Source organism: Pongo pygmaeus, chromosome 9 (genome assembly GCF_028885625.2).
Source record: "Pongo pygmaeus isolate AG05252 chromosome 9, NHGRI_mPonPyg2-v2.0_pri, whole genome shotgun sequence".
NCBI classification, from domain to species: Eukaryota; Metazoa; Chordata; class Mammalia; order Primates; family Hominidae; genus Pongo; species Pongo pygmaeus.
Window position 1 is genome coordinate 17,206,573 of NC_072382.2, and position 25,824 is coordinate 17,232,396.

General features: G+C 39.8%; 2 protein-coding genes across 2 annotated transcripts; both read right to left on the bottom strand.

Annotated features, from left to right (window-relative positions):
- Window positions 1–513: 513 nt before the first annotated feature.
- Window positions 514–1,458, bottom strand: LOC129008478 (olfactory receptor 9Q2). Its single transcript, XM_054440783.2, has one exon. It carries the CDS (start codon window positions 1,456–1,458, stop codon window positions 514–516), a length of 945 nt encoding a protein of 314 aa, XP_054296758.2.
- A 10,090-nt stretch (window positions 1,459–11,548) lies between these two features.
- LOC129008479 (olfactory receptor 9Q1) lies at window positions 11,549–12,481 on the bottom strand. Its single transcript, XM_054440784.1, has one exon. The coding sequence runs from the start codon at window positions 12,479–12,481 to the stop codon at window positions 11,549–11,551; it is 933 nt and encodes a 310-aa protein (XP_054296759.1).
- Between the last annotated feature and the right edge of the window lie 13,343 nt (window positions 12,482–25,824).

Consider the following 25,824-nt stretch of genomic DNA (forward strand, 5'->3'; position numbering starts at 1 on the left):
GGCAAGGCAATGCACTGTGTTCTGCAGATACTAGTGAATAAGACAGAGGTGATCCTTGTCAATTTATGCATTGGATCCTCAAAACCATAGTCCTATAAGGTAGACAAATCTACTTGACAGATAAGAAAACTGATGACTGAAGAAGTTACAACTTAAAAGTAGACACTGGAACCTGAGATTCATTCACTCAACAAATACTTATTGAGTGCCTTTCACATGCTAGGTCGTTTGCTAGGAACTGGACATATAGAAATGAAGCTCGGATAAAAAAATATTTGCTCTCATGTTGCTTACTTTCTAGTTGTGAGCATTAGAAAATGTAAAACACATAAAACATCTAATATGTCAGATGATGATAAGTATTACATAGAATAATAAATCAGAAAGTGGAGGTGGGGAGTTCAGGTGCGATTTTGCATAGGGTTATTTAGGAAAGTCTCTCCAGAAGGTACTATTGAGAAAAGACAGAAAAGATGGGGAAACTAAGGAATGATATATTTCACAAGGGTCCATTTAGGGTCTTCTAGCAGCCTTTGATTTTCTCAGGGCTTTCCTAACGGCCTCTTTTACCTCCTTGTTTCTCAGGCTATAGATAAGGGGATTCAGCATTGGGGTCACCACCGTGTAGAGCACAGACACCACTCGGTCTCCCTCGGAGGACTGGCCTGTGTTGTCTCGCAGGTACATGAAGATGAGGGTGCCAAAGAAAAGAGCGATGGCAGTGAGGTGGGAGGCGCAGGTGGAGAAGGTCTTGGCCCGGCCTCCAGCAGAGTGGATCTGCAGGATGGCCACAATGATAAACAGGTAGGACACCAAGATCACCAAGATATAGGCAGGCATGACGAAAAGAGCAAACACAATAATCACCACTTCCTGAGTGTAGCTGTCCCCACAGGAGAGTTTTAATAGAGGAGGGAAGTCACAGAAAATGAAGTTGATCTCATTGTTTCCACAAAAGGAGAAAGTGAAGGCTGTGATCGTTCGAACAAAGGCACTGAAAAAACCAGCAACGTAAGTCCCAGTGACTAAGCCCCAACGGGCTTTCTCGGTTATGATGGTGACATAAAGCAGGGGCTGGCACACGGCCGTGTAGCGGTCATAGGCCATGATGGCCAGAAGGTAGCAGTCGATGGAGGCAAAGAAGGTGAAGAGGAAGAACTGAGCTGCACAGCGAGCCTGGGAGATGGTTGTGCCGTGCTCCCACAGCACAGTCAGCATCTGAGGGATGATGGCGGACGAGTAGCAGACGTCTACCAAGGAAAGGTGGCTGAGGAAGAAGTACATTGGGGTGTGGAGCCGACGATCTCCACGGATCAGGAGGATCATGCCTGTGTTCCCTAACATAGTGGCAAGATAGAAACTCAAAAATATGAGGAAGAGAGGAACCCTCCACTGGAGATGTTCAGTAAATGCAGTAAGGAAGAACTCCGTCACTACGGTGTAATTCCTTTCAGCCATCCATGCAGTGGTTCATCTGCAACGGCTAAGAGCCAGATGAGGGGACACCTCAAGGGGAGTTCAAATGATTTCAAGTAACAAAGCTTTAAATTGCATGTCTTACATGTCGGCACTCAACTTCAACACACTTTTCAGTCGAAGATAGATATAGACAGATATAGAGCTCACTGTAATATAAGATAAAAAGTCATGAATGCTTCTATTATAGAAAGAACAGAGAACAAGTGATTCCTGACTTACAAGTCAGCGCTTGTATTTGCAACTCTGTCCCCAATTAGCTGTTTGATCTTACACAAGACACTTAACCTCTCTGAACCTCAATTTCCTCCTCTGCCAAAAGAGGATCATAATGCTTGCCCTGCTTATGAGATAAGATTAATGCCTAGGTTAAAACAGAGGCAAAAGCACATTGGAAAGCTAAAAGCACTCCACATACATAAGGTGGCTATTAAAATTTTAAATGAATGCTTTAAGGAAGGAAAATTTATATTCTCTCAACAAAAACATATAAACAAAAAATCTATTAGCAATCAGCAATGGGCTCTGCTTGTAGGAATATTACTATTCTCAGTCTAATGACATGCAAGTTTAACAAACAGCTGTTATCCTAATTAGAGTTGGCTGGCTTATTAAGGGTGTGTATACACACACATAAACACACACTCAAGCGTTAACCTTGAAATCAAAAGAGCAAACATAAGTTTTTTAGGCACCTAACAAAGCTCCATAAGCTTTGTTTGGTTGTTCTCAAAGCCCCTAATAAACACAGTAGCTTGAAAATAAACAGTATCCAAATTTGAAAGCAGAAATATTTTTGTAGTCTTGTGTTGTCTGAGTGCTGTTGGAGGAATTCGGATTAATAAATTTGGGGGTCCTTAGTGGAGTTCTAGAACAGGGCTGTAAAAGAGGGCTTTGATAGTGTTTGAGTACCTGATGTACCAGCAGCCAGACCAATACTGAGCTGACCCATTAAGGAGAATAACAAAGAAAACAAATTAGATCTGAAAGTCATGAGCTGGACACAAACTGTCCTCACCTGAATTCTACTTTGCTAATGCCCTCCTCTTTTGTTTCATGTGTTGTCTGCCCATCACCTGCCAAGCCAAAGGACACCTGGCTTCTAGTTTACCCACACTGCATGTAAGACCCTGGGCAAGTCACGTTTCCTCTCTGGGCTTCAGTTACCTTGCCTTTGTTCCCTTTCTGTAAACAAAATTGCAGATATCCCCATAATCATAGCAACCTAATGAGATGGGGTCACTTCCAATGCTTCTGTGTTTTAGTCTCACTTCTAGGAGTCTCTGTCTTTCCTCTACCCCTTGACAAAACAATATATCCCTGACGCTAGTGTTTCCTTAGATTTTTCTAGACTTACTTTGAGATAACAAGACTAGGGGACCAGCCTTTCTCCCTGAGCTTCCAATCTAGCATGAAACCTTGCTGATGTGCTTCTTATATTCACTGTCCCAGTATTACACCCTAATTGGTTCCTGAGGTGATTCTCCAGGGAAAGGAGACTTATCTTCATATGACTTCCTAACAAGGTGTCTAATTAATACCTTTGAAAGTTTCTCTTTAATTTCAAACTTCCAAAGCCCCATCCCTCAGCAAGTTCTGATGGAGCTGGTTCCTAGTCTTGGGTTCTTCCTGCCTTGTACCAAAAGAAATGTACTTCTTTGAAGGTTTCCTATATCTCAGTTGGGAGTTTTGTCAGGGGTTTTACACAATGCCACCATAGCCAGCTATGAACTGATCCCCAAAGGAGGCTTTTTATAAGCATAAGCTTTTGCTCCCCATTGCCAAAACATGCTGTAATTGATGACTTCGAAAGTTCATCATTTGGCAGAAGTAGAGAATGGTGCAGGTGGGGAGTCATAAGATAAAATGTTGGAGAGGCCAGTGTGGGCGGGCTGTGAACAGACTTCCACCAGGCAAGCTGAGCAAATTCTTGTTGGTAACCAACCCCTCCCCCATAGCACTAATTCTCAAACTTCAGTGCGGGTAAGAATTTATCCAGAGAATTTGTTTAAAATGTGAATAGCAGTGCCCCACCTCCATAGATTGATGCAGATGCAGTACATCCGCCATGGGAGCAGTATCTACATTATGAACAGGCATACCAGGGGATTTCCATACAGTTAATCTCCAAAAATTGTGGCAACAATGCCTTGGGATTGGGACCTCTAGACCTCCCTGCCCCTCTGTGTGTCCTGCCATAAACTGAACTAAAATAATAAAGACATGTTCTTGCAAAACATGATTTCTCCAAAGTCCTATCAGTGCCTTTCTTCCTATCATGGGAGACCCAAGATAGGGTGAATGTGATGTCTCCCTGTCTTATCAATTTTAAAAACCTAGATACAGAGAGGACTCTGGAGCTTCTTGGTGGCAAAACAATGACTTGGACCAGGTCAATGCTCAGTTGACTGAGCCTATCTGGAATATGGCGCTAGACAACAGGACCCCAGAGCATTGGTTCTCAATCTTCACTGCACATTAGAATCACCTGGGAAGCAACTCGTGAGGCCCAGATTACACCCCTTAACAATTGAATCAGAATGCCTGAGTGTAGGAGCTGAACGCCAGTAATATTCATAAATTCCCTGGTGATTATAACATGTAGCAGATTTGAGAACCATACCGGAAGGCTTGTATTTTGAAGGCCTTACCTTTCCCCAGGTGTCGTAGGTAGACATTCCAGGAAAATAGGTTCACTGTTCTCATAAATCTGGAGACCACTGCATACTATATTCTTCACATGGAAAATCACATTACATATTAGTATATTAAAGGATCTACAAAATCCTATAATTAAGAAACCTTGGCAAACTAATACAGGAACAGAAAAACAAATACCACATATTCTTACTTATAAGTGGGAGCTAAATGATGAGAATACATGAATATATAGAGGGGACCAACACACACTGGGGCCTATTGGAGGGTGGAAGGTAGGAGGAGGGAGAGGATCAGGAAAAACAACTAATGGGTTATTACCATTGGGCTTAATACCTGGGTGATTAAATAATCTGTACAACAAACCCCCAAGACACAAGTTTATCTTTGTAACAAACCTGTACATGTACCCCTGAACTTAAAAGTTAAAGAAAAAGAAAAAGAAAAAAAGAAACCTCATCAACTTTTTCCTAACCCACCATTTCCCAAAAGAATTTGAGCACAGAACTTCTTTTTCATTAGCATCGTACAGAACTAGAGTTCTAAGTAAAGGATGCTCCTTAGGCAGTACAGGTCTAAAGAGGCTCAGAAACTGTCCAAATGCCAAATAGCAAAGTAGTAATTGTTCCAAGAAACAGCATATCCTGATAACTCATCTCAGGATCTGGCTCCCTGAAGTCTCTGACTGGCTCCCCCAGGAGCAATCACTCCTACAGGGAAAAGAATTAGAAGGGAGTCTGGGGGAGCAACATCATTCCAGGCAGATCCCTCAGGAATATGGAAGAGGAAACCACCTTGTCCTTTAAAGAATGTCTCTCTCTTTGATTGTGAAGTGGATCCAATGGCTGAACCCCTGCAATTCTACTATATAATTACAGCAACCCCCTTATTGTTACCCCATATGAAATAGACTGTGAGGCCATCAAGGTCCTGCTTTCAGGAAGCCATAGTCAAATTTAAAACAACTGGCTTATTTAAGTGGCTTCATTGAATCATTCTATAATGCATACATAGACTAAAACATTACATTGTACCCTATAAATATGTAAACACAATTATTATTTGTCAATTAAATTTTTTAATTAAAAAACACTATCAGAATGATTATTAAGATGGTTCAGTCACTGTTTGGCCAGTCCCAGAAGAGAAGCAAAATGAACCTCAGAGTATAGATCAAAATTTCATATATTGTGAGTATTAGAGCCTATAAAACTGAAGTAAAAGAGGTTTAGAGATTTTTTTGTCTAAGAGCTATAGATCTGAGCAGAATTTGGAAAGGAAAATCCCACAGGAAAATCCAACAGCAAAGACTAACTTAGCTGCTTACTGTATGCCAATTCACTCTTCTAAGAGATGATAGATGATGATAAATCAGATGATAGATATAGTTGATAGTAGATAGGTTCATAGATATATGATTACGTAGACAGACAGATGATAGATGATAAATGGATGATAGATAATAAACAGGTAGATGATTGATAGAAAATAGATGATAGAGATGATAGATAGATAGATAGATAGATAGATAGATAGATAGATAGATAGATTCATTTAATCCACAAAACAATTCCATGAACAAGGTACCATTATTATCTTCATTTTAAGGAGATGAGAAAATTCAGGCACAGATTGTTGAAGTGGACCACCAATAATCCCACAGTAAATGGCAGAGCTAGAGTTTAACCCAAGTGGTCTGTCTCCAGAAGGTGCACTCCTAATTCCTATAGTATATTGCAAACTGTCATGAAGATGTCTCTGAACTCCCTGTTTGGGAATAATTGAGGGGTTCTTCCTTCTATGTCTGTACCTTCTAGCTATGTACCTTCTAGCTTTTTAGAAAGAAGGGAACTCAGCTAACAGACGAGACCTAAGTCTCAAAGTGAATAGATTGTGGTAGGAAATTCTTGGGGCACTCTACCAGGCCCTCGCTCCTTCTACGAAGTATCACCATGGCCACTGGTGAAGGGCTGGCCTTACCTTTCTAGCCATAGCTGATTGGATCAGAAAAATACCCAAGATGACTTTATTTCAAGGGATAATCCTCTCTTCTTCCAAAAAGATCTTTTCTTGAACTACTTTAAGTGTTCCTTATAGCCAAGAAGTCATGACTTGTGGCCTGGAGGAACCAGGAAGTATGTAAGGAGAATGTATCTTCAGCTCTTGCCCTGAAATTCATCTTCACGATCTTTCTCCATCCAGGCTTAGGTGGATCTCATGCCAATTCAAGGCTGAGGAACACCTAGTGCCTATAAATTTGCTTTAGAAGGACTTTGGAAGGACTTATCCTACTGCAAACGTTCCCCTCTCAATTCATCATTGCTATCCCTGCCCTCACTTTACATATTGTAGAACTGTGGAATTTTTTTTAGGCTCTCAGAAGATGCTGGAACTGAAGGGGAAATTAGAGGTCAAATAACCCAGGCATTTCAATCCACAGATGAACTGGCTGAGGCTTCCAAATAGGAAGATGTTTAATGATTACATCAGTAGTTAATTTGATTCCCCATCTGTGACTTTTTAATGCCAAACTTGTTAATCAGCACTTTACCCAGTGGTCCCTTATTGCCCTTAAATATAGAAGGGGCCTCAAACAAAGATGGCCAAATAATCAAGTGCATTAATCTTAATTCAGTTCTATGCATATCTGTGCTTCCTCCAAATCCTCTCAGAGGTGTGCAATCCTGAGGTAAGTGTCCTCCATTGCTTCCTTTATAAGGTTTCTCTAAGTGTTTTCAGAGCCTTTGTGTCTGAATTTTCCAGAATGATGAAGCCAGAAGGAACTTTGGAATCCAGTGCATCTTCTCATTTTACAGATGTGGAGAATGAAATCCCAAAGAAAGAATGACTTACAGTCCCTGGGTTTCTGCCCAGCAGGTAACATGGCTTGAATCCATAGATGAATTCACTACATGATTCTCAAAACCAAGGGGAGGGCAGGAAGGGATGCAGCCAAGTCTCAAGCACAACTGTGATGAACAATTCCCATGACTCCAAGAATTTCCCTATTGTCCATAATTGTTTCTGACTCAATGTTCTTTTCTTCAACAAAGTAGAAAAAAATACCCACTAGTTGTTTCTACTATTCACATGTTCTAGCTTTTTTGCCATAAAGAAGATGAAAAGTCACGTTTTTAGGTTCCAACTTTAAAAAAATCCCAAGGAAGAACCCAGATGTTATGTGGCAAAAAAATGGGGTACCAGGATTGGCCCAATGTCAATCAGTTTCCAGTCAGTGAAGACCAGGAAGATGAGATCTACAGGGAGATGGAGTACTTGCGTGACCCATATGGTTAGAGTAAAGAATGGAGCATTTCCCAGATAAGAGAGAAAGCTGTTCTGTGAACACAAAAGAATAGATTTTTACCACACAATGGTAAGAAGAATCAGAGAAATTCCCACTGCACCTGTGCTTCAGGGAACCCCACAGAGATGTTGGCTGAACAGTGGCTGAGGGAGGCAACAGGTGGCAGAGTGAAAAGCATGTCGGCCACTAGAGTCTAAACAGTTTCTGTTTACATCCTATCTGGCATGAACAAGGCATTGGGAAGACAATGGCTGCTTGATAATTTTTTAAGCTTAAGCCTGACTTCTAGGGCTAATGTAAGATGCAGAAAGTTTGTCTCTGGCCACTCCATCTTCCTTGGCCTTAGCCATTCCCATAATTCTCAATTTCCAGGTTCTCAAGTGCTCTCTCTCCATCTTAACCCATGCTCTGAGACAGGTCTCAGACATCTCCCTCTGAAGGAGATGACTGGCAATGCTTTATGTGAAATCTCTTCTCAAATAATTTAAAATTTAACAGGGCTAAAGCCTAGATAGAAAGAATCTGAGACCACAGAGGGATTCATAATTCTTTTAATCAACCTGCTCCCCCATTTTTCAGATGGAGAAATTGAGATACAGAACAAGGAAGTTGTTTTATGGAAGGACACTCAGCCGATCAGGGACCATCACCACCCAACATTTCCTATCATATCCTATAGTCTCCAAGAAAATGTCAGGCCAACTAATTTAAAGCAAAGGAAATTTAAACAAAGAATAGGGATTTAAGATGGACTCAGGCTCATTCTTGGCTACTCAAAAATCATGCTATATTGCTCATATCCACTGCAACAAAAATAAAGTAATATATGCCAACTCGCACTTACCAGGGAAGAGCTGTGGCTTTTCTTCTCCCCCTCTTGTACCAAGTAGTGTGGTCCCCAGAACATCTCATTCATGTTTGGGGCAGAAAAGGGTGGGAGGCCCTCCTGAGGCCCACTAGAAAAGTCATGCTACCAACAAGTCCCTTTTTGACATCTCCTGAGGACCTGGCTCCTGATAGTGGAGGTCTCCTTGAAGCGCACCATATGTTGGCAGACACTTGAGAAAGGTAATGGGAGGAGCCAGCCTGAGTGCCTGGTGTGAGACCAGGCAGGATGCAGATGGGCACTACCATTGCTATTCCCTTGTGAGCTGGATGTCCAAGGTTTCTCTTCGGAAGACCTTGTTATTCTCCTTTTAGGTACTATAGCCACATTCAAAACATCCCAGTAGATGGTGTTTCCTGCTTTGAGTAACCTGGATTTCCCTTAAGCATGTATATCCAAAAGGAGATTTTTTAAAGCTTTATTGAGGTATAATTGCTATACAAAAAAATTACGGTTATTTAATATACATTTTGGTGAGTTTGGATATACACATATCACATATCTGTCATCTCCAAAAATTTTCTAATGTTCTTTTGTGGGTTTCCTTTTTTGTTGTTTTCTGGGTTTGTGATTTTTGGTTTGGTTGCTTGATTGGTCTTTTGGTGGTAAGACTATTAACATGAGATCTGTCCTTTTAACATGTTTTAAAGTATTCAATATATTGTTAACTATAGATATTATGTTGTACAACAGATGGCCAGAACTTATTCATCGTGCATAATTGAAACTTTATGCTGATTGAACAATTCCCCTATTTCTTCCTCTCCCCAGCTGAGGCAATCACCATGCAACTTCTGCTTCTATGAGCTTGACAGGTTGGAGCAAAAGGTATTGCGGTTTTGCCATTGAAAGTAATGGCAAAAACTGCAATTCCTTTTGCACCAACATAATATTTTTAGATACCTCATATAAGTAAAATCATGCAATATTTGCCCTTCCGTGACTTGCTTATTTAACTTAGCATAATGTCCTCTAGGTTAATCCATGTTGTCAAAAATGGTAGGATTTCCATTCCAGAATTAAAATAACTGAACAAAAAGAACCACGGGTTTTTTATTTGAATGAGTTCAACACAAGGTATAGCAGAATGTAAGGAAATATTCACACCCATTTACAATCAGGTAACTTTCCTATTGTCAACTTTTCTTAAAAATGTCCTAATTGAACCCCGACTCATCTTCCATACCTAAATGGAAAGCATTTTTTAACTTTTCCTGAGCTCAATTTATAGACTAAAAAGTAGATGATGTTCCATATACAACATGGGGTTTCATGACCACTAGTTCCTACAGCCTTTTCAATTAGCCCTTCCTTCTTGAATATAAATCTGAAGATACTTGTTTAGAATTTAATCAGAAGGAGGCATTAATTTTTTTTCTTCTACCTGGCAACTTATTCTCTTAGTAGCCCCTTTCCATTCATCGTGTACTTCCTGACTTCTGGTAGATTCTAAGAGAGCAAATAATTCCTTAGTACACTGCTTTTATTCACACAGACACAACCAGGAGGGAATTTCATATCACTGATTCAAGCTTTCCAACATTTCTTTAACATTTTTTACACAACCTGTAACACAATTGATGCATATACTATTTATTAATTATACCCCTTAGTGAAGCTATAAATTTTAAGCCTGGGTTTTCACAACCAGACAAAACACTATTAAAGGGATAAAATATTTCTTGTGAAAATTACAATATGTACTTTAAAATATTCTGTCTTCTAGAATAAACATAATGTCTTTAAAGATTCAGATGTGTTTTATTTTACTATAAGCCACCTTCCATTGAATATCCTTTGGCTACCCGCATGCTGAGTCTCCCACCTTTCACATATCTTCTTTCCATTTAAAGTCCTGTAACTGGAATTCCGTGTTTCACACAGCATTTTTGTCTGGATGAGTTTAAAATCATCCTAGGTTTGTAAGATACTGTCACCTTCTCCACAATTGTTTGTATCAATCACATACAGGGTACCCCGGATTTTTTGCTGTTGTTGTTTTGGTTTTGGTTTTGGATTTGGATTTTTTTTCTTGGTAATCCAGGAGACAGGAAAAGAAGTTTGAGTTCCAGGTATAAAAATTTGTTTAAATGAAGAAAAGATTAATAGATGGGGCCTGTTCTCTTCCAGTGCCTTGGGTTTGATTGAGACAAGTCCCCTGTGATTAGAGAAGTAAAGATTAAGAACAGACAGATTTTGTGAGGCTTTGGATGCAGGCTGAGCTGCTGCAGAGAGCAGGGACCCAGGATAGGCAATGACCACCCTCCTGTCTATCCCCATGTGGAATGCAGCAATGTTCTGCCTCCCTGAGGGAAAAAGCTTTGAGAACACAGAGAGTCAATGTCTATGATACAAACACTGAAGATGCCATTATGGGCAGTGGGAATGGTATAACTTTGCTAAGTGGATTTTTAGTCATGCCATATGATGAGAGAGAACTGTAATAGGTAGGAAGAAAAAGAACAGGGCATATATCCAGAGGTGATAGCAATTGACAGACATGTTATTGTAGGCATTGTTTAGAAGTTTGTGTGGGGCCTTCTTGAGAACTACTACCAGAATATTAAGGAATACCTTGAGCAGGGTCAGCTTTACTAATTGGATCATCAAACAACCATAGTTTGATCATTAAAAATAAATGTAATCTAAATATTGAATCCTAATTGATGATATAATTCTGAAGTGCATAGAAGTAAAGGGTACTAATGCTGATGTCTGGAACTCACTTTGAAATGAATCAAAAAAAGGTGGTTTGGTGAGTGAATTGATTGATGAATAAACTCACGGATAGATTACATCTACGTAACCAAGTAAAGATAGCAAATATTAGCAATTACACAATCTCAGTACTGAGTATAGGAAACTTCCTACACATTATTTTTAACATTTCTATATGATGAAAATCTTTCATTAAAAATTTTGCAAAAAAAATTACTCATAATCACAGACAGGTGAGGTGTGCCATATTTGGATTGCACAGGATTTAATTTCAAATCCTTTTGTCACTTGTCCTGGGAATCAAAACTCCCACTCCAATCTCTTTTCAGGTTGACTTTTCCTTATCTTCCTTCCTCTCCCTGGAGCTAAAAGTTCTGGTTCTTTTTTATACCTAGCACCATAATATATTCATTTAAACATTGAGCATGCTATAAATAATGAGCGTCCAGAATTCTGACACTACAGAGTAGGTGGTTCTCGGGATTTTCCAAGTTTGGAGATGGTTAGGACAACTTGGCTCTATTGAGAATTTTTCTCAGGGCCTCCTTCACTTCCTTGTTCCTCAGGCTGTAGATGAGGGGATTCAACATGGGGATGACTGCTGTGTAAAGCACAGACACTACCCGATTCTTCTCCAAAGACTGACCCGAGTTACCTCTCAGGTACATGAAGATGAGGGTACCAAAGAAGAGTGACACAGCAGTGAGGTGGGAGGTGCAGGTGGAGAAGGTCTTGGCCCGGCTTCCAGCAGGGATCCTCATGATGGCCACGATGATAAACAGGTAGGACACCAAGATCACCACCATGGAGGCAGGGATGACAAAAATGGCAAACACAATAATCACCACCTCCTGAGTGTAGCTCTCCCCACAGGTCAACTTTAACAGAGGAGGGAGGTCACAGAAAATAAAGTCAATCTCATTGGTTCCGCAGAAGGAGAGAGTGAAGGCTGAGACTGTCCGCACCAAGGCACTGACGAGACCAGCAACGTAAGCCCCAGCCACAAGACTCAAGCAGGCCTGCTGTGTCATGATGGTGACATAAAGCAGGGGCTGGCACACAGCCAAGTAGCGGTCATAGGCCATGAGGGCCAAGAGGTAGCAGTCGATGGAACCAAAGAAGGTGAACAGAAAGAACTGAGCAGCACAGCGTGTGTAGGATAAAGCTGCCCCGTGCTCCAGCAGCGCTGCCAGCATCTGGGGGACAGTGACAGATGAGTAGCAGATGTCCATGAAAGCGAGGTGACTCAGAAGGAAATACATCGGAGTGTGGAGCTGGTGATCCATGCGGACCAGAATAATCATCCCTAAGTTCCCCAATAAAGTGATGAGATACATAAATAAAAACAAGAGGAAGAGAGGGAGTGCCCATTCAGGATATTCAGTGAATGCAATAAGGAGGAACTCGGTCACCAAGGTGAGGTTCATCTCTGCCATGTCACCAGTGGTCCCTGAGACATGTAGAATGGGAAGCAAGTTAGGAAGCAAGTTAGGAAGGTGCAAATAGGATTTACCTGTATTTCTAGTTTACATTTATTGAAAATGTACTGTGGACAAAATATGCCAGGTGTGCCGGATGCTGTGGCTCACACCTGTAATATCAGCACTTTGGAGGCGAGGCAGTCGGATCACTTGAGCCCAGAAGTTCAAGACTAGCCTGGCCAACATGGTGAAACCCCATCTCTACTAAAAATGCAAAAAAAATTAGCCATGCATGGTGGTGAGCACCTGTAATCCCAGCTACTCGGGAGAGAGGCACGAGAATCATTTGAGCCTGGGAGGTCAAATCTCCCATCTCTGCAGTGAGCCGAGATGGCACCACTGCACTCCAGCCTGGGAGACAGAGTGAGAGCCTGTCTCTCTCTCTCTTTCTCTCTCTCTCTCTCTTTCTCTCTCTCTCTCTCTCTATATATATATATATAAAAAATATGCCAGGTGCAATGTAGGGCTTCAGAGATGACTGATCTTAGCTTCTGCCGTCAACGAAGTCCTGTGGCATAGAGTCATCTTAGCATATTGACAAAACAGATACAGGTAAACATTCTCAGAACAGGGGTGCACATTCTCCCACCTCTTGCTAAGTAGCTGTGTGAGCTCTGCAAGCCAGATAGCCATTCTGAGCCGAAACTTCCTTATTGCTCCACCAAGTGTTGACACATGGGCTCTTGCCTACCATGGTAATATCTGTGTCAGGACTCTATCCCTTTTCCTCCGTGACCACAACTCCTCCCTGATATCAAATCCTTTTCAACTCTCACCTGGATTAGAACAACAGCCGTGGAACTAATTATTCTCCTTGTCTATATATTTGCTTCTTGCAAATTCTTCCTCCTCACTGTGGTCAGAGTGATAATTCTAAGACATTAATTTGATCACATCTGATTCCCCTGTTAAAAATCCTGCCACGGTGCCCATCATGGAAAGGATATTTTTGGAAAGTCCTTGTGATAATTTAATGCATCCATATAATTTGTAAAGATCAAATCAGAGTAACTAGATGTCCACCACCTTAAATATTTGTATTTTTAAAGCTCGAAATATGCAAATTATTTGCCTCTAGCTATTTTGAAATATGCAATAGATTACTGTAATCTAGGATGGGATATTATTTAGACTCTTCCACATGTTGGAAATGCCTCTGTGAGATCTCCTCTGCTTATTTCTTCATGTTGCTTTCTTGCTTCTAAATCCTGATACCCACAGCCACACTTCACCCTCTCACGCTTCTCTCCAGACGTATTGAATTATTGGCAGCTTCTCTAATCTCCCCCAGGTTCTCCTACATCTCTGCACTTTCAGCAAGACAAACCCCTTCTGCCTAGAACACCTTCTCTTTCGCATCCTCCAAGTCCTTGCCAGCTCTTACCCTACCTTCAAACCTCAACCCAGGTTGCACTTTCTACAGGAAGATTCTCTCCTGTCTGCCTTCCCTGGTCAGAGCATGTGCTCCTGGAGCTCAGCACATGGTAAAGGCTTAATATTTTCTCATGGAATAAAGTTACCAAATAATATATGAGGCACCTTGCAAAGGGAAATGTGCTATACACATGTTCAATGAATTACTTTTATTTTTGTGAAAGTATTTAAAAACAGAAAATGCCCGAAGTCTAAGAACTCACTAAAATTGATCAACAGTCACAAAGCCCATAAGCCATTCTTGGGTTTATACTTTTATCCTCAACCTAACAACGTGCTTACTTAGCAGAAAGCTGCTACCTTCATTAGAGCCTCTTCATTTAACAAAAATAGCTTTTATAAGAACTGATATTGTCCTTAATAATAGAAAATAGATAAACACTATTCTAAATGATTTATATATTAACTCGTTTAATCCCCACAACCACTACATGAGGTAGGAACTTTTCTTATCCTCATTTTACAGATAAAGAAACTGAGAAAGAAAGGGCTTAAGTATCATTCCCAAGGTTGCACAGCTCAGAAGTGGTGGAACTGCCATTAGAAACAAAACTGTACACAGAAGCTCTGTTTAGTTTATAACAAGATTTCACTGCATCACCTGATTATTCCAACAGCCCCTACTCAGAAGGTGTCCACCATTAATTAAACAAACATAAATACCAGCTCTGCAGTCTATTAGTATCTGAAGACTGATAGAGGCTTTTGAGCTAATAGTAAGTTCTTTGGCAGAGTTGTAGTGCAATAGGATAGAAAGGACATTGGGTCATCTTTAAAGCATAAGACTTTGGCAGCTCTGCTTGTGTCAGACTGACCAATTGGGAAAAAATGATAATTAAAGGAAATTGGATCTGGTGATCTGAATGGAGCGGGAACCAAGAAAACCAGGTCAGTTTCTTCACCTGAATTCCACATCTTTACCTGGCAGGTCCTCTTCTCTCTTTGTCCACTATTTTTCCTTAATGTCTAAAAGGTCATTTCTCACCCACTGCTTGGAGAAATCCTAAGGGTGTAGGGGCAAAAGTATTGTGCTGAGCATCAGGAGGTCTGGGTGGTTCTTGTTGCCCTCCCAGACCTGCTCAGTTATAACGCTAAGCAAATCTCCTGGAGCCACAGTGTCCTCTTCCCTCCTACATTCCTCACACACATGCACACACAATGTGTGCATCAGTATGGGGACAATAATAACTTCACTGCCTGAAAGTCAGTCCCTGGATCCTACCATCCTCGAGATCCTTCTAGCCACTTCTTTTCGGCCAAAGACGCCGTTTTATTCTTTCTGTTTCCAGATCTGCAAAATCTGATTAGGATGCACTCTTCACTGGTTTTTGTTCAATTCCAGGCAGGGACAGCAGAGATTGGGGAACGGCCTCTTCCTGTGGGCTCCCAGCTCCAACACAAATCTCTTTGGAGAAGACACTAATAATTGCTACAAAAGCTCTGAGGTCTCCAATCAATGGCTAAAGTGGTCTCTAAGGAAAGGCAATTATTGCACATGTAGGTTTCTCACTAGGCACCTAGTCCCTCTCATAGGAGGAGAAAAGACTCTCTTCCCAGTCACAGTTCTCAAAGCCCTGCCATACACAAACTGAATGGGGTTTAAAAGGCCTGAATCCTAGCTCTGCATGGTCCCTTGAGGAGTTAGATGTATCTAACTTTAATTTCTTAATCAGAGAAATGTCAGAACAATGTCAGACAATGTCCATCAGAACAATGTCAGAAATTATGCCCATTGCCACCTTCACCACTGTGGCCATATCTGGAAGAAGAGTGCTTTGGAAACACGGGACTTTGCTCCACATTATCCAGGAGGGCCAACTGGGTACCCTACACAGAAACCTCAGCAAGACACATCATGTCTTCTGTTTGCCCTCTCTGGGAGTCAAGTGCCTCATTAAAATCTTTCCTTTTTTTTTCTTTAAATGCAAATGAACACATAGAGAAAACAAAAGCCTGGAATGTTGCTCAGAGGAGAAATTGGCAAGTTTGTCTTATTGGCATAGCTTTTGCCAGCTCTCTACATCTTTGACACAATAGTATTGTTTTAGCCACAAATTCACAGGCATTTTGTTGAGTCATTGAATTTTGACATGTCTCAATTCAAAAAAAAAAAGGAAGATATGGAAAAACAGAATAATTGCCCTCTTTGACAGTTATGATAACCAACAGAAAATGGAACCATGTGTGGTTCATTGACTCGTCACTGTGCTAAGAGTTCTAAATGAGAGCAAGAGATGTGAAATGAAACAAAAAGACAACACAATGCCTACCTATGAGGAATATATAGCCTAATAGGTGAGATTCTTATCCATTCTATAAGATAACAAGTACTAAACTCCTAAGCAAGGAGTAGGTACAGTACTATGGGAATAGTAGTATTATGGGAATACTATTCCGTCTACTATGGGGATAGTAGTAAACAAGCAAGGAGTAGGTAAGGTACTAGGGCAAGATTACTTACAGGTAGGGTAAATTGGGGAGGGATTCCCAGAGGAGGTGGACTTTGTCAGTTTGGACAAAAGAGAGAGTGGGAGAATGATGGGCAAAACTATTTAGGAAAGGGGGTCAGCATTCATATGGGCAGGAGAGCCCAAGGGATACTCCAGGGACAGTGAGTGACACTGCTTCTGACCTTGAGCCTGTCCTCTACCATCTGACTCCATTGCTTTCTCTACTCAGAAAATCTTTTGTTTGTTTTTCTCTTTTCCCAGTTCCAAAATCTTCCAAAATCCCTATCCTACCCAATCAACTGAGAGGCTAAAATTTTTTATATATTGTTATGCATAATAATCTAAATCTCCTTTTTTTTTTTTTTTTTTTTTTTGAGACAGAGTCTCACTCTGTCGCCCAGGCTGGAGTGCAGTGGCATGATTTCAAGTCACTGCAACCTCTGCCTCCCAGGTTCAAGCAATTCTCATGCTTCGGCCACCCTAGTAGCTGGGATTACAGGGGTGCACCACCATGCCCAGCTAACGTTTTGTATTTTTAGTAGAGTCGGGATTTCACTGTGTTGGCCAGGCTGGTCTTGAACTCCTGGGCTCAAGTGATCTGCCCGCCTCAGCCTCCCAAATTTCTGAGATTACAAGCATGAGCCACTGCTCCCGGACTTAAATCTTTAAGCTCTAAATAGTTTCAGTTTAGACCTTGCACTGGAAGTCCTTAAATTTCATTATGAAGATATCCTTTAAGAAACTTTCCTCAACAAAGGGAAAAATTTTCCCTAACAGAGAAAAATTAAGTCAAACAACAGTAAACTTTTTTTTTTTAACTTCTAACATACCAGATAAGGATTCAATGCTAAAAGAAGTCTGAGAAGCTGGGTAAATGAAGTTAAACAACTATCTTTACTAGAAAACTTTTTGAAGATTTTAATATGATAATATCCTTTATAAATCTCCAAAATGAACTGTATATTATGCAACAATTCTCAAAAGTATTTGACCATGGGGTGCTTAGTTAGCTCCTGTGTTGCGATAAGCACCCCACAGATTCAGTAGCACACAACAATGAGCATTTATTCTCACACTCATAGGTCTGTGGCCAGACAGGATTTAGCTTATTTAGGCTGGGCTTGGGCTCGGCTAACTTGACCAAGCTGCAGCTTGATTCACAATCTGTTTCACGTGTCTCTCTTCATCTTTGGGTCAGCAAGCTATGCAGGGCATATGCCTCTAAAAATGGCAGAATCACAAGCAGACAAAGCCCAATTACACAAGCACATTTTAAGTCTTTGCTTGCATGGGGTGTACTCAAGTCCCACCAGTCAAAGCAAGCCACATAGTCAAGCTCAACATCCCTGAGCAGGGGAGTTTATCCTACTCACAGTTGGAGAGGAGCGAAGTTTATTTTATGAGCAATGATCCAATATTCCTATCGTCCATAAATACTCTTATTCTACCCTCTCAAATCACATACAAAATATACTCTTCATCACCCTAAGCTCCCCCAACCCCGACCTGTAAACTTCAACAAATTACATCAAGATCAAAGTCTAGGATCTTATGATATCCATCAGGTCCAGGTGCAGCTCCCCTTGGTTTAGAGAATTACGAACTACAAAGACAAGTCATATGTCTGCCCACAAATACCCAAAATGTATTGGTGAACAGGCAGAATAACCACAATAAACGCTCCCATTAGAAAAAAGGAAGAATGGCAGGCACATGGCAACAGTGGGTCCACAGCAATTCTGAAACCCTCCTGGTAAAATGTTGCTATGCCCTCCCACCCTGGGATAGAAAATATGTCTTGTTAGGAATCTACTCCCTTGGCTGAGGGAGTGGGGTTCAGGGGGTCGGGAAGAAGCTCTCAGCTCAGTGTTCCTTGTGGCTGTTAGAAAATACCATGACCTTGATGATTTTTTTCATACCCAAGAGTACTTTAATCCTAAATGTAAACAGCTCTTATTTTTTTATTTGTCCCTTTCAACCAGTAATTTTTTTTTTTACCACTTATAGTTTACTAGACAGAAGTCATTATAATTTTTGGATAAAAGTATTGGGGCATGTGGGGAAAGTAGGGATAGTTAATGGGTACAAAATAATAGAATGAATAGACCTAGTATGTGATAGCACAACAGGGTGACTACAGTCAATAATAATTTAATTGTACATTTTAAAATAATTAAAACAGTATACCTTGATTGTTTGTAACACAAAGAATAAATGGTTAAGATGATGGATACCCCATTTACCCTGATGTGATTATTATGCATTGCATGGCTGTATCAAAATATCTCATGTACCCCATAAATATATACACCTACTATGTACCCACAACAATTTTTTTTTAAAAATCTTACAAATATGAGTTCTGGGTCAGATTGCCCTGGCTCCATCATTTTCTGGAGCCAGGGATCTTGGGAAATATGTAAAATCTCTCAGTATTTTGACTTCCTCATCTACAAATTGGCAATAATAATACCAACCTCAAAAAGCCATGGAGAATAGTAAATAAAGAGAGAAAATAAAAACACTCTTCACTAATGTACCCTGATAGTTAGTAATCAGGAGGTGTTTCCCATACAGTTCCCAAATTTAATCATTCTTCTGCTTCCTGGTCTGAATCTACACACATTCAATGACATCATAGAGTTTATAATAACCGTTACTTTAAGATCGCTATAAAACTTGCTGTCTAGATTTTAATGAATGTAGAACACACTAATAATAATTGTGATGACCACAGGAATAGCCAACATCCCTATGCCCACTGAGTGCCAGGAAATATGCCATGCATTTCACATGTAATTTCTCACTTAAGGACAAAATTACAAATCATTCAAACGAAATATAACATTTTTAATCATATAAGGAAATACAGGAAATATTCTCAGAGACAACAAAGCATTCTTTCTCTGGATGGCAGTACTCATAAATCTGTTATGCAATTGTCTCATTATCTTTTCATCCCATTTTGCTCAATGTTAATGTTCTAAGGATGTTAGCCTTCCCTGTTGTTGTCATTACATAAGGGAATTTCAAGTATTTATCAATATTTTCCCCCATTAAAATATGGAATTTCTTTGTTGATATTCAGCCTCTGTCTTTCATTGCTTCCCCTCGAGCCAGACTTTATGGAAAACTTCTGGCTGGAAAATTCTCTACCTCTGGGGGCCTGGTTCCATGCCTAGTTTGCATGAACACCTGCAAATGATAATGAGAGCCCAGATGGTTAGTACAACAGAGGAGGTTGTTGAGTGTTTTGCAGAGCTATGAAGCTAATTAGAACAACTTGGCTTTATTAAGAGCTTTCCTCAGGGCTTCCTTTGCCTTTTTGCCCTCAGGCTATAAAATTGGAATGGTCATCCTGGGGTTCACTACTGTCTAAAACATGGTCACGGCCCTCTCCCCTATAAGGGATTTGCCTACTGCTGCACACATAGATCAAAGCTGTAGTCTCAACAATCAACCGAACCGCAGTTCTGTATGAGGCAAAGGTAGAGAAAGGTTGAGGAATCTTCGCCTAGAGACCTGATTTGCAGGTGTTTAGATGGCCTTGGTGATGAACAAGTCAGAGAACAGGATCAAAACTAGTCTGGTCAGAATCATATACAGATCAAAGTGAAAAATCAGCAGCTGCTGGAGGAAGCTATCACCCAGTTCAGGGTCAGCAGCAATGGAGGTCACAGAGAGTGAAACCTATAGATGAGGGCACAAAAGGAGAGTGAGCAGGTGAAGTGTATACATTGGATTACATTTGTCAAACCCTCTACAATATGCAGTCACCAGCTTCTGCCAGACATTTTGAGAGTTGTGATGGTGTCATAAAGCAGGGGTTGACAGTCCCACAAAATAATCATAGACACATCTGAAAATCTATTACTATCTAGGATTTCCAAAGATCAATTTCAGTCAAATAATATTCTGAGATTTTAATTGCTAGTTTCTCACCAATGAGTCCCAAAACCACCACCCCCCAATATTCCATGTTCCTTATAGCCCTTGTTTGACCTCCATAATTCAGAAAGCAGTGATTACTTGTCGTATGCTTTTCTTTAGGCATGGGCTTGATACATCATGGAATAAAGGAACTAACTGAACTTATAAATAGATTTTTAATATATATTAGTCCGTTTTCATGCTGCTGGTAAAGACATACCCAAGACCGGGTAATTTATAAAGAAAAAAAGTTTAATGGACACACAGTTCCACGTGGCTGGGGAGGCCTCACAATTATGGTAGAAGGTGAAAGGCACATCTTACATGGTGGCAGGCAAGAGAGAGAATGAGAACCAAGCGAAAGGAGTTTCCCCTTATCAAACCATCAGATCTCATGAGACTTATTCACTACCAAGAGAACAGTATGGGGGAACCACCCCCATGACTCATTATCTCCACTGGGTCCCTCCTATAACACATGGGAATTATGGAAGCTACAATTCAAGATGAGATTTGGGTGGGGACACAGTCAAATCATATCACAATGCATTAAAGAAACAATCATTTTGACAGCAAAACTTTTAATTGCAAGAGACACCATGTAGAAGGATACAAGGATTTCTTTGGAATTCCTGAAAATGAATCTTAATATAATAGCAATCGTGAAAGACAGGAAGCAGAGAGTTTATACCATTGGGCATAAAATTTGCACTATGATAAAGAGTTGTTTTCTTACTTGAAAAAAAATGTTATGTGTAGGCTGGAGAGGAGTTCAGAGGAAATCGCAGTTAGATTGTCGATGTTGCCTGGATCCTTAAGAAGGAGTCAATGTCCCAGTACCTACCAAACCTGGGTGAGGGGGTCTGTAAATGATACAAGTCCTCGTCTCATTTTTAGAAGCATCTGAAAAAAGGGATACTTATGCCTCACTTCCTAGGATAATTTATGGTAAGCCATCTAGAGATTCTCTGCATCCACCATGGCAGCAAAGGGTTGATGGAGATTTCTAAGCAGAGAGACAAAGATAATTTCACAGAATCCTGGCACCTCCATGTTAAAAGTCACTGAGAGGGTTCAAAAGCCAAAGGAGCCTGAGGGCCATAAAAAGAGAATGCAGACTGTATGTCTCTTAAAAGAGAGTCCATGGCTTGATCATGGATGGCAGCAGCAGATGGGAGCAATGGCAATAACAACCAGAAGAAAAAAAAAAAAAAAAAACCAGCTTTCTTTCTACAGAGAACAGTGAGAACAGGGAAATTAGTTATACTAAATGTCCCCTCCTGATGCCAGCGTGACACGTAAAGCCCCTGAGAATTTAGATCACATCCTGGAAAAAGAAGGGAACAAAAAGGAGAAGAAGAAGGGGGAAAATGAGAAAAAACTTTGAATTGACAGTTTAAATCCTGAATGGGCTATGTTCAAAACTGAAAGTGAGTTGCCTTGGTTTCGAAAAGATTCATTTTACCTTCAGTGGAAAAGACTGAATTCAGTTAAAATGAAATTTTAAGAAGTTATTTTTGTTGCACACCTGTATTAAGACTGTAAATTATAAACCTGCTACACTTCCCAGAGTTTAAAGCAAAAAATGCCACCAAGGGGAAAGAGAACCATGAAAAAGTTAAGAGGCACAAAAGATAGATATCTGCTCAATAAAAGTTCTAAGAGAATATAAAAAGAGGATGATAATATTTAAAAAGAAAAAAGGAGGAAATTTCTTTGAGCTTAAAAACAAATCTTAAGACTTCAGATCCAAAGAGCTCACCAAGATTCTAATACCAGTACCGAACAAAACATACTTCTGGACTCAAGGATTAAAAGAATCCATTACATGTTTCTGGAGAGGGGGAAAAAACAACAAAGCAAGTGACCTATATGAGAACAAGACTGCCATCAAATTTGGCATCCACTCTACTGAATATTGGAAGCCAGAGGAAAGAAAAATGTCTTTAAAAATCAGAGAAAATTATTTTGAATTTAGAATTTAATATCCAATCAACTGTCAGTCAAGGGTGTGTTAATCATACAGGACACATTGTCTGACCACAATATAAGGCACACAGAAATTAATAAAGGCTAAAAAGAGTATCAATCATTTTGACATATTAAAATGGCCTGCTCAGTTACACTTGAGATAATGTGAGGCTCATCCTGAAATTGCAAACTATTTAAAAATAATTGACATTGATATGTACTTATGAAAACCTGTGAATTGTAGCAACAACAGTTAAGGGGGACAACTAGGCCTGGAAATGCATTTGTTAGACAATATGGACAACAAAAAATAAAATATACACACAACCACAAGAACCTAAAGGTAAATTTAAAAATTCTTTGGTAGAAAGCAATAATAAATAAGACAAATTTTTTAATGGATTTGATAAACCAGGAGCTAGATTCTTGCAATACAATAGACAAAACTATTGCCAGTCCAAAGGGAAAAAAGAGGCATTGAAAACAAAAGAAAACACACAAATAAATGCCACTAGAATTGATTAATGAGAAAAACACAGTTTGTAGAGGTGATTTTAAATTATGAGAAGGAACACTTCACCCATACCAGATCAACAAAAAAATTAAATATGACCTGAAGCTACATATATCAATATGGGTAAATCTCAAAGCCGTCATGTTGAACAAATTGCTGGCAATTTGAACATAAGAACAGTATGGCACCACAGATGTCAAGTTTTTAAATAAATACAAATAAACTGTTGGTTATTCTGGAGACACAAATATGGAGTGAAAACATAAAAGCATGTGTAGGAATGTTAACAGCAAATTCAGGGTAGTGGTTAGCTCTGCAGGAGGACAAAGGACTGGGATCAGAGACTGGAACACAAAGGATTTCAAGAATATCTTTACTGAGTTATTTTTGAAATCACACATAAAGCAAAATGTTAAGATTTGACAAATCTGGATGGTGGGTACATGTGTGTTTACCATGTGTCAGTTTTCATGGAATGAAATCTATTATTTTAATTCAAGTCCAGTAAAACTCTCAAGGAGATTTTTGCCAATGTTATTTGGTTGCCGTGTTGATTGTATCGATGACCTCAACCAACAGCCTCCCTTTTGAATGCCTTTTGCAATGTGATGGCAGCTCCAACCTTCAAGAGATAGAGTCTATTTCCCCACCATTGAATATTTGCTGGTTTTATGGTTTCATCCAAAAAAATGCAGCTGAAGGGATGGTGTGCCATTTCTGAAACTAGGCTTCAAGAGACCTTGCACACTTCTACTTCTATTTTGACTCTTGGACCTTTGCCATTGCCATGGGAACAGCTTGGGCTAGCCCGTTGGAGGATGAGACACCACATAGAGGAAAGCACAGTTGTTTCAGCCAAGGACTACCCACAGCCAGGCAACCCCCAAATACATGAGAAAATCTTGCCAAGCCCCAACCTGATCCACAATTGACCGTAGAAGCATGAGCCTACCCAGCTAAAACCAGAAGCACTAGTCACTTTATAGTCAGTTGACCCGTAGACGCAACTGAAAAATTAAGCAATAATAAATGCTTATTGTTTTAAGCCAATAAGTTATTATGGCAATAGATGACTGATATATTGATAAAACATGACAAGCTGATCTAAAAGTTTATCTAGAACCCAAGATACATAAGAAAAGTAAAGAAATTTTTGAAAAAGAATAATGAGATATTTTGCCCTATCAGATACCAAAATAAACCCCAAAGTTTCAGAAATTAAAGAAATTGAGTTAAATAATACTTTAGAGTTAAAATATATCTGTCTAACAGAAAAGTACTAAAAACAAACTCGAGTAAATATAGAAATATATGAAAATGAAGTGTCAAATTCAGGGGTAAAGAAACTAATAAATAATATTTTAACAGCTGGCATATTATATCAAAAAATTAATTATGTGTCGGATTAATTTCACTTGAGATCATGGCCTCCAGTGTCATCCACATTGCTGCAAATACTGCATATTCTCACTTATAAGTGGAAGGTAATAAGGAAGCCAATGTGTACACATGGACATAGAATGTAGAATGACAGACAATGGAGACTTGGAAGGGTGAGGGAGTGGGAGATGGGTAGATGATGAGAATACTTAACGCTACAATGTATGCTGTTCAGGTGATGGATACCCTAAAAGCCCTGACTTCACCACAATACAATCTATGCATGTAACAAAATTGTACTTGTAAGCCATACATGTATACACATAAATAATGTGTGAAATCAAGCAGTCTCCCTGTCCTCCCCACCCCCTACTCCTGGTCCCCTGCACTGATCCTCAGAGCATGAAAAGAATATGGTTCCAACTTCATTTCTTTCCTCCTTTCAGATCTCATGCCAAATGTCTCCCGCAGCCCTCAGTGAACCAAACTATGCAAAAAATAAAATTGTGGGAAATGGGGCTCCACCTTGACTAAATTAACCCAAATCCACGAGCAATTCCACCTCTAACCATTTATCATCAGGAGGCTGAGCATGAGTACATAACCAGTCACATTCAAAGATGTCTATTACAACATTGTTTGTTATTGGAAAACATTAGGGAAATAAGTGAATACTCTGCAGCCTTTAATAAGAAGATATACTTGCAATTAACAAGTTACAATGACATCCATAATTGTAAAGTAAAATGGCAAGTTGCAGAAGATGATATAAAATATGATACAATTTTTGTTGAAATACAAAAAGTAAATAAATGTTTGATGAGTATAAAAAGATTCATACAACATTAATAGGAGTTACTTCTGGGTGAGAAGATTGGGAAACAGAGGTAAAAGAAAGGAGCCACTCTCCCTTTTTTACTTTGTGTGTATCCTTTCATTTTATTATAACAAAAATGTGTTATTTTTGTAATAACCCCAGTTAAGTCTTTCAAAGAAAGAGGCTACCTAAAAATATAAATCGTGGGAATTGATAAAATGCTAACAAAAATATTTGAGAATCCTAGGCTGTGCACTCAATGTATTTAACTAGATCCCATCTATTGCAATAAATAAAGTTAGTAGCAATCATCATTATCATCATTATATGGTCAGTCCAAGGAGACTTTTTGGTGACCCACCGTCTCTGCCTCTTTCCTGCAAGCTGAAAGACATCAGAGAAGCAATTTGTAAATATAGAGAAACCTGGGTAGCAGTTTATCATTTTCCTGTGCTGAATAAACAGCAGAATTCCTTTGTTCAATCTGATAACTTTTGAAGGTACATAATTTTGTAAATGTCAAATCCTCAGATGAAGGAATTTCCCAAAAGATGTGCTCACTGAGGTACTTGGGAGCGGGGAATGTCTTTAAAGTATTACTCAATCCAGTGCCTGGGGTCAAAGAACATATTTTAATCCCTCCTTGGCACTGCTAACGATACCTGGCCCCTTCAGTCAACAAATACTCATTTACTGTCCAACGAGTGTCAGTTAGTGGACTGGAAGTGCAGGAAACAGCAGGGAGCAAGTTTCACATGGATCCTGCCCTATTGAAAACTTTAAGGCCCATTGGGGAAAACAG